A 12,668-nucleotide genomic window follows, 5' to 3' on the forward strand; every position below is an offset into this window, starting at 1 on the left:
TTATACAGTTTATTGAATGCAATAAAATAGTACTGGTGAACCTTTTTAGGTAAGGAATGTGAGTCTCTGTCTTTGGAGTCATAAATTAATGTATTGAATGAGGAATCCCAGTGGGTCTCAACCTTGCGCCGACCTAATTTGACCAGTGGGTAACATGTCCAGAGATCTAGCATGAGGAGTGAGTGATCAATGCATGTTCTGTGTCGTGACTGGCAAGGTGTTCCTAACTTCATGTGGCATCTGACTGGATGGTGTTTTTGGAACAAATACACCCCTCCGGCCATGTGTTCTTTATTGAGGCCAATCTTCCTGGACCATTCTGGTGTTGCTGTGCCTATCTGTGGGAAGGCTCTGGGATTTCCTGTTCGCGCATTTGTCTGCTGGCTACGTACCACTCCACCTATGATCTGTCAATCAGTAATCTCGGGCCCGGGTCTCAGAGTCTGCATGATTATGTATTTCTGAGTCAGGTTTGACGTGGAGTTCACAGCAGGTGAATTTATCAATAAAGATAACATTTTGTTTTTATACATGAATGTATTGTTATTCATATTGACATCGACTGTTTCAATATTGACAAATGCATCACTTCTGTGCTGTTCAGGTCATTTGGGAGAGATGTACATGAGAGGAACCTAGGGGCCGATTCACAGAACTAATCGGAGATAAAATCCTAAACGTACTACTTTTGGTATTCACAGAAGACATTTAGTAGTAGTAGTAGTAGTAGTAAAGTTAGGACTCCTAACTTTACTACTACTACTAAACTGAGACAAAATCATAATGTTATGACTTTCGGTATTCACAAAAGGCATTTAGTAGTAGAAAGTTAAGAGTCCTAACTTACCAGATGGTCCTCTCACAAGATGGCGACCACATAAATAACTCATGTGGAGGCCTTCCCAATCCACTTTGTAGACGCAGGTTCTTTTGAGGCAATTTCCTGTTTTTTGCCTATGAAATCCATCTACTCCTTTCATCGCATTACACCAGTGGAAGCAACACTTGCTCCCTCTTCTGAGGTGGAGGAGGGAGAATTATCTGTACGTATGTTGAAAATAATAAGCTGAGTTATATATTAACACAATCAGCACATGATTCCACCATCCCCCTGACACATACCCTCCACCATGCCCCTGACACATACCTCCCCACTATCCATTACCAATCGATGTATGGTATAAATATTTAATTGAAAAATGCATGGCGTTGTTTTCCTGTAATAAATCTAACAGCATATCTAGATGAGGTAGAGCTTACTTTGGTGAATGGGATTGCCATTTCTTTTCAATGCATTCATAAAGCAAACAAAAAAGATGAACTGGTCAAATGCAAGGTATGAATGGAGGCAAATTTAGGTATGTCTTTTTACCACTCTAAGCATGTTGTTTGTTAATAGGTGATGAATTTTTGTAATGGACTTTTGCACAATACTCTCCTGAGGCAAGAGCTGTAACAATGCTGAAGAGCATGTTTTCATCGACTATGTATGCGAGGTGGATACACACATAGTGGAACATCGAATGTCACCAATACCAAAACTGCAATACAATGTGCCAGTGACACCCAAAAGGTCATCAGATTCTGTTCAAACTCCTGAGAGGCATTGCTTTTTTCTTATTCCAGTGACAAAGTATATGATGTGAATTTCCTCAGTGCACATTGAAACCAGACCTAAACATGTTATCATAGACATATTTGACTATTAGAAACCAGTTACCTACAAATACTCTTCCTTAACTTCAGTGCTTTCTTTGTTTACAGATCTGTTGACTTCACTGAGGCGGAGCATGTTCCAGGTTTTGTGTGTTCAGTGTCTGCAATGGATGTTCCTGGGAGTAATGTAGCGGGCTTCGGTCAAGATGAAACAGTCTACGCTGAAGACATGGTATGCAAATTTTAGACATTTCACTAGACTAAGCTACCAAGAAGAAAGACTGACATGAAAACAAAGTTGACCGGTGATTCCTTGTAATTGGACTCCATATTGCTATCCGTCCTTTTTTTAGAAGTCGAGATGAGTAGGACCGTTATCACAATTCGGAAAATTGAAGCAAGATATTCACATTCAGGTCAGACAGTGGGTGTCTAGAGGTCACAGACTAATACACATTAGTCCATTGGAACAGTCAAACTGGATCTGCAACACACTAGTCACAAGTAGTCCCAAAATCTGCATCATCCCAACCAGGCTTCAGTTCAGATACTGGTGGTACAGCATATGTTATATTCAAACTGGGGAGAGGAGTTTTTAGACAGTAGCTCCCTAAAAAGCACAAGACACTGTCCTATAAATATCTCTTTTTAAAAAGGTCAGAAAGTAATTTAATTCAAGTGCTCACCAATGTTGTTATAGGGCCACCCAACTCTTCGGATTAGAAAAAGGAAGGTTATTTTTTCCAATGTCTGGGTTCTTGCTTTTATGTGGTGCTTTTCCCATGCCACTAGGGCAGAATTCAATGTAAGATGGGCATTCTTATTATTCTATAGCAATTCTAAGGGTATGTGGCTTGGTTGTTTTTTCTGTTCTGTTTCTCTATCGGAGGGCTTGTGTGTGGCTTTCCAGTTTGGTTTGTGTCATTTGCAGGTCTTAGTTTTGGGGGTTCTTTTTCTTGTATTTTGTGTCTCTACATGGAGGGGAAGTGGAGTGAGAAGCAAAAACATTCTCTGACTCCCTCTTCTGAGGGGGAGGAGGAAGAATTATCTGTGCAGCTTTGCAGTCACCCTCCTGAGACTCAGGAAAGAGTTGACGACAGCACAAGTGCAAGCAATAATTGATGAGGGACTTAGCTCTTATCACAAAAAGAGTCCCAAAAGACTCTTTAAATGCACGTTCTGATTCAGATAGTGACTCATAATTGGATATGCCCTGTATCTTTGGAGAGACATGTATTTCCAGAGAAGACTTCAGAGCTATTTTGTTGCATATCTGCAGCAATTTGGAGCCTCCCCCAGTTGACGAGGATGCTCAAGAGCTCATCCCTCAATATCCCAAACCTGCTTCGGTGACTCTTGCTTTTCACACCAAGATCAAGGGGTCTATTTTCAGAGAATGGAAGAAGCCAGATCAATTCCACATTCCAAGATTTCTGCAAATATCCTATCCTTTGGAGAAAGCAGATGCTGTGCTTCCTGAGTACATTAAAGTGGGTTCTATTTAACTCCCCTACTTGGCAGATCACCAAGGACCCAAGGAAATATCAGTTAAGAGTTTCGACTGCTGCTCTATCTGTACCAGGATGTTTAAAACATTTACACCCTCTTGAAATGTTTCTGCAATTGAGTTGAAATCCTTAACCAAGAATTGCGAAGTTAGAGCAGTATAGAATGCAGCCCCAAAACAGTGTCCACCTTTATGTCTGTCGGATCTAATGGAGAACAGTCACCTGGTTTTAACCCATCCTACAGACATAAAGGTGGACACTTGCCTAAAGAACTCCAAAAAAGAGCCCCCTTGCGGGGCCCATTGGGCATTGCAGCGCCGGCCCAACGAAGAGCTGCCCAATGATGAAGCATGACACCCCTCGGGGTGTGTGAGGGCTCTTGCTTCTGAAGGATCAGATCCCTTGGACTCGATCCATTCAGGACCCTACTGACCTACCATTTATAGGAACAGTCTTATCCAGGGGATTGTGTGCCGGAAATCCAACTAGCCCTTTGTCCCCCTTATGTATTTGTCAATTCAATTCAATTCAATTCATACTTGTAGAGCACTGCTTGTCACCTGAGAGGGTATCCAGGTATCCAGGTGCTTGCTGCTGGTCTCAGTTGAAGAGCCTGGTCTTGAGCCTTTTCTTAAAGTTGCTCTGCAAGGGTGTGGTGAGGAGGTGGAGAGCATTCCAAGGCTTTAGCAGTGAGGTGGGAGAAGGAGCGTCTTCTGAAGCAGCAGCAGAGTATGCGAGATATCTGTGTGAGGACGAGGTGTGAGGATCAGGGTTCCTAGGCGTTTGGTGGAAATGCAAGCTGTCGTTTATCTAGGCGAGTGCTAGGTCGTGAAGGGCTTTGTAGGCGTGGGTCAGGAGCTTGAACTGGCATCTCTTCTGGATCAGGAGCTGGTGGAGGTCCTTCAGGTGCTGGGTGATGTGAGTCTTTTTGGGCAGGTTGAAGATAAGTGGAGGAGTGCGGCTCAATGGTTAGAGCGGCAGACTCTGATGCAGAGTTCTGGCCCGGGACCAGGGTTCAATTCCCGCCTCGGCGGGTCTTGGGCTCAATTTCCTCGGACCTGACAATTCTCGCCTTGGTGCCTATTCTAATCATGGGCCCCACGCTGCAACTCTGGGCAATAGCTTGCTTAATCTCCACAACGGCCCCAACAGCGCTAGGATGCCTTGCTTCACCCTGGGGGTGCCCAGGAGTGGACACTTCACAGGGAAAGCCGGGAAGGGTTCCACAGCGGTATGAGTAATAGCGCCAGGAAACCGCTTGGTGGCAGTGCGCTCTACAAATACCTTGACATTTACATTTACATTTACATTTAAGTCTTGCGGCTGCGTTCAGGATTGTCTGGAGCCTTTGCATGAGTTTGGTGGTGGTGCCGGTATAGATGGCATTGCCATAGTCCAGTCAGCTGATGATGAGGACCTACACCACTGTCCTCCTGGTGAAAATGGGGAGCCACTTGAATACTTTGTGGAGCATGCGGAGAGTGTGGAAGCAGGCTGAGGAGACGGCTTTGACATGACGTTTCATGGAGAGTTCATTGTTGAGGATGATGCAGACTTTGCGGGAGTGGTCTTTCGACGTGGGGTGGGTCCATGTTTCGATGCCCACCAGGAGTCGTTACAGAGGGCCACATGTCTGCCAAGTTGATTAGACTATATCAGATTTATTAATTAAATGCTAAAATCAAGTTAATTTTAGATTCAAGCACTGATACCTGAGAAGTGTTGCATCTCTCTTTCTGAGCCCAAATATCTGATGTTCCCAAATGTGAGTGGTAAATACCTTGCTGTGGGCAATATTGGGTGTTTGCATTGGGCATTGACAATTTGTGTGTATTTTACAATGAAGTGGTTAAATGAACCAGATACGTTGTTCTAACCTGTTACTGTTCTTGGAGGAAAAAAGCACATACGTTGAGGGTTGTTTGGCAGCCTCCAGTAATGTAAGTCTTTAAAAAGTCAAAGGAGCTGGAGTGAACATGAAATGGCTACCTTCTCACAATCCCAAAATACATTGAACATTCCTTGCTAAACCAGTTTCAAAAGACATAAATGTATTTAGAATTATGTTTGGCTATCACACATGTCTGGGCGGGGTATGCTTATTTAAAACTTTGACCTTGTAAGCTTTGACTTCCGTGAACAAGAGTAGTTTCCTGCTTCATGAGAATGCCCAAAACTTTCCCATCTCCCCATCCAAGAGCCTGCTCCCTGCACCCATGAAACCTGTGGGCAACCAGCCTCAGAGTATTGTTTTTGCCTGCTCTGTCTCAGAGATAAAATGGCCACCTGCTTGTGGAGACAGTGAGCAAACACAACAACCTCCACCTGGTGAGCCACAAACATCTATTTCCCGGATGTTAGAGGCCCTCCATTGGTACCTTGTTTTTCTTGGTACCTCCAGCAGCGAGGGTTCTGAGGTAGTAGCCTATTGCAATGTTTGTTTTAAAATTTCACCAACATGACACTTTGTAAAGTCGACACAATATAGTTTAATATGAAACGTTATGAAACACACTTAGATCTCATTCTAAGGGAGCGGAGAACGTGCATCGGAAAGTAGCTCTCAAAACTATCCATACCAGAGGTCTTCGTGATTTCTCGATGCGGCAGTACCAAGACTTTAAAGTCTTATGATGCAGGGACCCTGAGATGTGGGACATTACAGGAACAATCTATGTTACTGCACTTGATCTCCTCAACATTTCTCTATTTTTCTGCTGATTCTCACCAATACATCTCGGCAGTTTTTTTTATTCTCAAATGCACTAGGAGCGAAAACTCTGGAAATATAGGGGTATATTACCAACGTTAAGCGATATTTATCGCTAACGATGCTTAGCAACGAATTTTTTACCGCTAAGCATCGTCAGAAATTATCGCAGATAAACCTTGCTATTATCAAGGTTTATCGCAAATGCGATAAAAAACGGCCGCAATGCATGAATATCGCTGAAAAGTCAGCGATATTCATGCATTACCGAGCTAATGCTCTTAGCCATGTTATCCACCTCCCATTGGATAACATGGCTAAGAACTGCTCAGGGCAGGTGTTAGTTTTTGGAGATATTCGAGCTTAGCGCGAATATCTCCAAAAGTTGGTAATAGGAGATAGCGATGTTAGCGACTGTTTCCAGTCGCTAACATCTTGGCACACCCACTTTGCATGTCATTAGTGATAAATATCACTGACATGCAAAGTGGTGCCCAAGATGGTCGCTATCTCCTACTAGCGGTCGCTAACTGGTGTTAGCGACAGCTAGGTAATAGGGAGATAATTTTATCTCCGCTTTCTTGGCTTTTAAAGCCAAAAAAGCGGAGATAAACCCCTTGATAATATGCCCCATAATGTTCCTGCATTCCCACTTGTTCATGTAGCCTGTACCAGGGTTAACGGCCAAATCAGGAATGTCGATCACGTCATGATGAGGTCATTAAGTTTGCATCTTCACAAACAATATAGATGACTAGCGATGTTCAGACAGGTTACTGTAGTTGTAATTGTGTTTGTATAGCGCTTACTACTCCCGATGAGGTTTGAAGCTCTTAACCCTGGCAGCATGTAGCTTCGGAACCCAAGGTTAGTGGGTAATCCGGTGTCATTAGTTATTGTTTCAGGGATTAGTCGCGTGCACTCAAGCAAACTCTTCCATGCATTCACTCTAGTTTCCTTGTGGTAATTTACACTAAGAGAAGTTATTACCATTGGTATTGCCTCGTGGGTAGGCGCGTTAATGCAGATGGCTGGAGGGGAGGGCAATAGAAGGGAGATTGGGATGTTTAAAAAATGCATTATTAATGACGATGGAGAACATGCAGGTGCTCAGAAAGAGCACGCAGAGAAGGATGGAAAGGAAGGAGACGTCCAGTTGAGAGAAAAAAAGAAAGGTGACAATCAAATGTTTTAAGTAATGGTCAGTTATGCATTGCGGATTTTAGAAATATAGCAGATGCTCTTTGAGGTGCAATTTGAGGGTGCAAGGCTGTGGAAAGAAACATTATTTGCATGTGAATATAAAGCTATGCTAGGTGCTTTTTATATCACCGAGGCCCTTGTGTGCACCTAAATGTCCTGCTGCATATCCTATGAAATTGAACTTGATGCTTCTTTATTCATACGTTTTAGTAGTGTAATATATGTAATATTATCCAAGACTGTTCCTTAGAACATCACTGGTCATCTCCATGAACTACATAGCTAAGAAACGAAGAAAATAATTACCTGTGATTTAATCTCTGAGAATCACAGTGAAATCACGCCTGCAGAGCCCAGGACTGAAAATGATGGACGGTGACTAATACCCGCCAGTGAGTCATATAAACAGTGATACAATCATATTTCAAAGCACAGTGGGAACTTTTCAATCCCTCTGGGCTTTTTTATTGTGAGTTTCCACAAACAGAGATCGGCTTTTGTTCTGAAAAATATTGGGTGAGGTGCAAACAAATTGTGCATCCGCTTAATTATTATAGTTATTAGACAAAAAACATAATAAGCACATTTTTAAAAAAGTATTACAGTGCTGCACTTTCCTGTTTTAAGCCGGAAGGACTAGTGTAGTTGTAGCTGAAATAGCGACCATAAATCCTTGCTGCATTTCCTCATTTATCATCAGCATAACTGGATATATTTATCTGTGCAGGTCACGTGCGTTGGGCACATTATTGCTGGCGTTCTTGCTGATACACAGGAACATGCTCAAAGGGCAGCTAAAGCTGTGAAGATAACATACGAGGAGCAACCACACATTATTACAATTCAGGTGAGACAACCACGAGGAACTAACTGACAGGATGGCAATACTGAGCACAAGTCATTCAACTACTACTGTGCATAAGTGTACTTCTCGTGTCAAATGAGGATGATATTGTAAAGCTACTGGTGGATGCGTTGACTATTACTAAGAAATAAGCTTTGAAAAGTGAATTTGTACTTTTTTTGCACTCCAGGGGGAATCAACTTTTCGAATATTTTCTTGACTGTTTCTTTAGACACGTCAAAAATGTCAAGAAATTTCAAAAAATGTGCAAAGCTATTCCAGGAGTTCAGTGAAGCGTTCCTCACACACTTATTGCAGGCTACCATTCAAACTCTTTTCCTAACCACCATTTGACTCATCTGAGTACACAAACATTTCAAAATATAACTTTGTAAATATTAATAATATATGTTTTATTCTGTCATATATTTAGAGCGAATTAACTTGCACTACTAGCAGTGAAAAAAGCCAGATTTTGACATGTTTAAGGTTGACCTATTATAATACGAGTTTCTTCTTCAAAATTTGAAAATAAAGTGATGACTTTGGTTCAGATCATCAGAGGCTATACAAATTATATTTATTTATTTATTTTATTTATTCAAAGTTTTATATAGGGCGAACAAGATCCTTACAGATATCAGAGCGCTTCACAAAGACAGGGTAGGGGCAGTGGGAGTGAACAGAGATAATGGGAGCAGTATAATAGTCACTAACACGATAGGATAATAGTAACATACATAAGGCATATCAATATACACTCAGGTAAACAAATAATATAAGACGGTACAAGTCATTGATCTCAACACAGAGGTGTTCAGGTGCACCTTGGGTGTGTGAATGGCTTATATCAAAGCCTTAGTGTAGAGAGAACACTGAGTGAGGGTATCAGGAGAGTGAATCAGTAATCCAACGTGTATCATATATTGGTAGTGACACCAACAAGTTAGAAGTATAGTGCCAGAGGACAGGTGAACAGTGATACAAAGCAATGCAGAGTCTCCGACCCAGCACCAATAGTGTTCAGGAGATCTTGGCCAGAAGGATGGTTTTCACCTCTTTCTTGAATAGTGCAGCGGAGGAGATCAGCCTGGTTTCAGGCGGGAGCGCATTCCAGATCCTGGGTGCCATTCCAGAGAAGGAGCGCTTGTATGTTTTCTCTTTCCGGAATCTACGAGGTTTCAGGAGTAAGTTTTTTGAACTTCTATTGGATCTCGAACCTCCTGATATAGACAACTTTTGAGCAAGGTAGTTGGGTGCATTGTGGTGCACGGCCGCGTGTGTCATAACTGCAATTTTTAACTGTATTCTGGCTTCAAAAGGTAGCCATTTATGACCAAGAATCAGTGTCTATACATCTTTTGTTCAAATGTTGTGGGAGAAGTGTGGCGCAGCGGCTAGGGCGGCTGACTCCAGCGCACTGGGCTTGATGCAGCGCTACTTCGGAAATAAATTCTGATACCACGTCACCTTTCCCTGAAGTACAAAATCATACATCTACTCGTCAGTGGAGCCCATAACACCGCGAGTCACTCACAAAACACTTCCATCCTTCGTCATTGATCGGTGAGATTCAAAGGAGAGCTGCTGTATCCTAGTGGGGTGTCTAAACTAAAACTGTATATTTATACTATTTACACCTGCAGTTTAAATGAGTTTACCATGGTTTTCATTAACAAAACATTTATTTAGACATGCCAGCCTTATGGTCGACGAATCTGCTAGTAAAAAATTAGGCGTAGGAAAATACAAGACCAGCTTAATTCTCCATTTATCTCATTTTTATTACAAGCTAAATTTAGCATGTCTAAAAGTTTATTCACTTTATTTATTTCTTTATTCAGAAAACAACATTAAAATAATAGGAATTTTATTTCAAACAGTTAATTTCATTTATTTCAGAAATTCAGAAATAGACATTTTATTTTAGTTTCAGAAGTGCAAGTATTAGCAAAAGACAGATAGTTCCCAAAATTAATTTTTCTCCTAACTTCCCTGACTAATAACCTCACCTAAAGTTCAGACCTTATTCAAAAGAAATAGAAAATTATTCAAAGTCTTACATCTCAGGTAAAATCAGCATTCCGACAGCATCTCTGGAGGAAATTGAAGAAGAGTAAAATCAGCACATTTTATACCTTTTTCACTAACTTTATCTATCTACAAAAGTAACTATCAGCATAAACTCGAGTTCTGATTGGACAATTTAGGGGTGGATAAGCATAACCTCATCTTTTTAATATTCGCCTTCCGTTGTGTCAGCAAAATTTAATAGGTCCTTTGTTTAAGAAAATGTCCGGCCTAGTCACGTTCTCAAATTGCTATATCTAAACATGTTCCCACATTATACAATAGTGTCATTCACAGTTGTTGGCAGTCATCTGTATTCTCGGGACATGGTGGCCTTGAACCTCGCTGTTCAGGCACAGTCAGCTCGCATTCATTCTCGGCTTTATTCGCGCATGCGTATTTCACTTATGGCCACAGTAATCGAGCGACTCCATTTTCTGATAGGCCTCACGAGTCAAAAATGGGAACTACCATAGAAACAAACACAAATAAATGTTAAATATGATACTATAGCCCTTCTGTTTACCTCCCCCCATACTAAGGTTTCCCGGTTAATTATTGCCTAGCAAATAAGCAACATTTAGGCAATTTATACTCACTTATCCTTCGATTTCTGCCACAAATACATGTACAAAAAGCACATTTATACTACTTTCGGTTATATAATAGCTGCTCATTAGTTCAGGACACGACAGAATCACATAATTAGTTAATTATGTTTGCAACATAAGCAAAATTAGTTTCCCACGTGTATTTGTGTAGCTGCATTTCTTATTCTAAGTTGGTTAATTTCACACATCACTCAATTAGTTCAAGTTATGGTTATGGAAGTATGATTTCACAAGGGGTATACAAAATTTTGTTTTTCCACCTTGCTCCATCAACTCCCTCCTTTGGTGATTTTATCACCAAATATCTCCCAAAATTTTGCAGATTTTATCTAAACATGTTTCAAGTTCTTCCGATTAGTACTGTTTATACTCTAGTTTCTTCTTCTCTAGTTTCTTTAAAGACTTTTTCTCGAAATTCTTCCATTTCTATATCACACTTTTCTCTTTCCCTATCTCGCTTTTCTTGAATTGCTTTCTTTATTAATGTTCTTGCAGTCCCTCTTCTTCTATATGTGCAACATAATCTTAACATTAGAAATATAAATACTATGACTGTTACTGGAATTAGTATCTTACCTATAATAGAACTACCTATTTCTTGAAACCAATGTTTAACTGCTGAAAAACTTTTACCAAGTCATTCAAGGACACCATCAACCTCCCGTGGTTCAATTTCTCTATGCAACTCTGTAATGTTTGTAATATACTTTTCTATATTTTTACTTTTATCTGGTATATAGGTACAACAGTGCTCTACCTTCAAAATTCCACAAACTCCTCCTTCCTTTGCCAATATTATATCAAGAGCAAGACGATTTTGCATTACCATAGTTCTCATAGCAATCATTTCAGTGTTTACCATAAAAATCCACGGCTGTGTCTGTTGACAAACGATCTACTATCGTTGACAATCTTCGAATTCGATTTGCATTAAAAGATATTCCCACTGCTGGTATCAGTGACCCAAAAACATCACCTATTATTTCTATAACACTCTCTCTTTTTCTACGACTTAAAGGTTTACCTACCTCATGTATGCCATTAGTACCTCTATCTACATGAAAGATTTTAGGAAAGACCAAACCCACATAGCAAGTCCCGTACCAATGGTCTGGTAATCTATAATAAGCTTTGTTTCCGCATATAAAGTATATGCCAGGAAAAACTGGATCTTTTCCCCCTTTAAATTCCCAACCCCCTATAATTCTATAAGTGTCTTTACATTGACTTGCTCCCACCAAATAATTGTCATACACAGTGTTGTCTCTTCTAATACAGAATGTCCCTAACAATGGAGTGTCTATATTTATAGCTACATTCACATTTCTTTCATCAAGATTTTCATCATCAAATGTCCAATATTTGGATTTCTCATGCTTTACTTTTTCTTTACATTTATAAGCAATTCTCCTTTCTTTAACCATATCTAAAAATACTTTCTCTTCAACTCTCATTTTACATGTCAAATTATTTTTGAAGGCGTACTCATGGCTCAATTCATCTATTTCTAAAAAGAATTCCCCAAATAGTTCAGCAGGTTTTATCTTATTCATAGCATCTACTATCTTTAATTTAGCAAAAACATCATCTGAATTTGAGTAATAATATTATAAAACAGGCTTGCAATCACACTACATGTGACACCATATGTAAGCAGAAGGTGGTGATATGTCACCCCTTTGGAAACAGATGCAGGTAACTTTACACATACCTAACAGTCACTAGCATCCATTGTCCTAACATACTCAGATAACAATCTTGAAAATGTATTCTTCGTGAAATCACTAATAGAACTGTCCTGATGTATTTCTGGTATATATACATGCTGCTTGTTAGACTTTGATTCCACATTTTGTTTACCTGAACTCACATTATGTTTCAACTTCACTTAGTTATCCTGAAAAGGAATGACAATAGCTAAAATTATCCATATCAATATTAGTCATCCTGTACATATCAAACATGATTTACACCATTTTCTAAAAATAGAACATTTCGTTTTATGATCATTAGTAGACATTTTACACAGCGAGTTTTTCTAACAAATTTTCTTCGACCTTGCGTCA

The 12,668-nt window shown here is 40.2% G+C and overlaps 1 protein-coding gene across 1 annotated transcript in view; it reads left to right on the forward strand.

The window, feature by feature from the left end:
* The window catches only part of LOC144762934 (xanthine dehydrogenase/oxidase-like), a 575,825-nt gene that overhangs the window by 288,945 nt on the left and 274,212 nt on the right, over positions 1–12,668 (forward strand). Inside the window, exons 18-19 of the mRNA XM_078648235.1 lie at positions 1,765–1,888; positions 7,805–7,924. Coding sequence (XP_078504361.1) covers positions 1,765–1,888; positions 7,805–7,924 — 244 coding nt within the window. The remainder of the gene's footprint in view (positions 1–1,764; positions 1,889–7,804; positions 7,925–12,668) is intronic.

This window comes from Lissotriton helveticus, chromosome 6, assembly GCF_964261635.1.
Source record: "Lissotriton helveticus chromosome 6, aLisHel1.1, whole genome shotgun sequence".
In the NCBI taxonomy this organism is placed as follows: domain Eukaryota; kingdom Metazoa; phylum Chordata; class Amphibia; order Caudata; family Salamandridae; genus Lissotriton; species Lissotriton helveticus.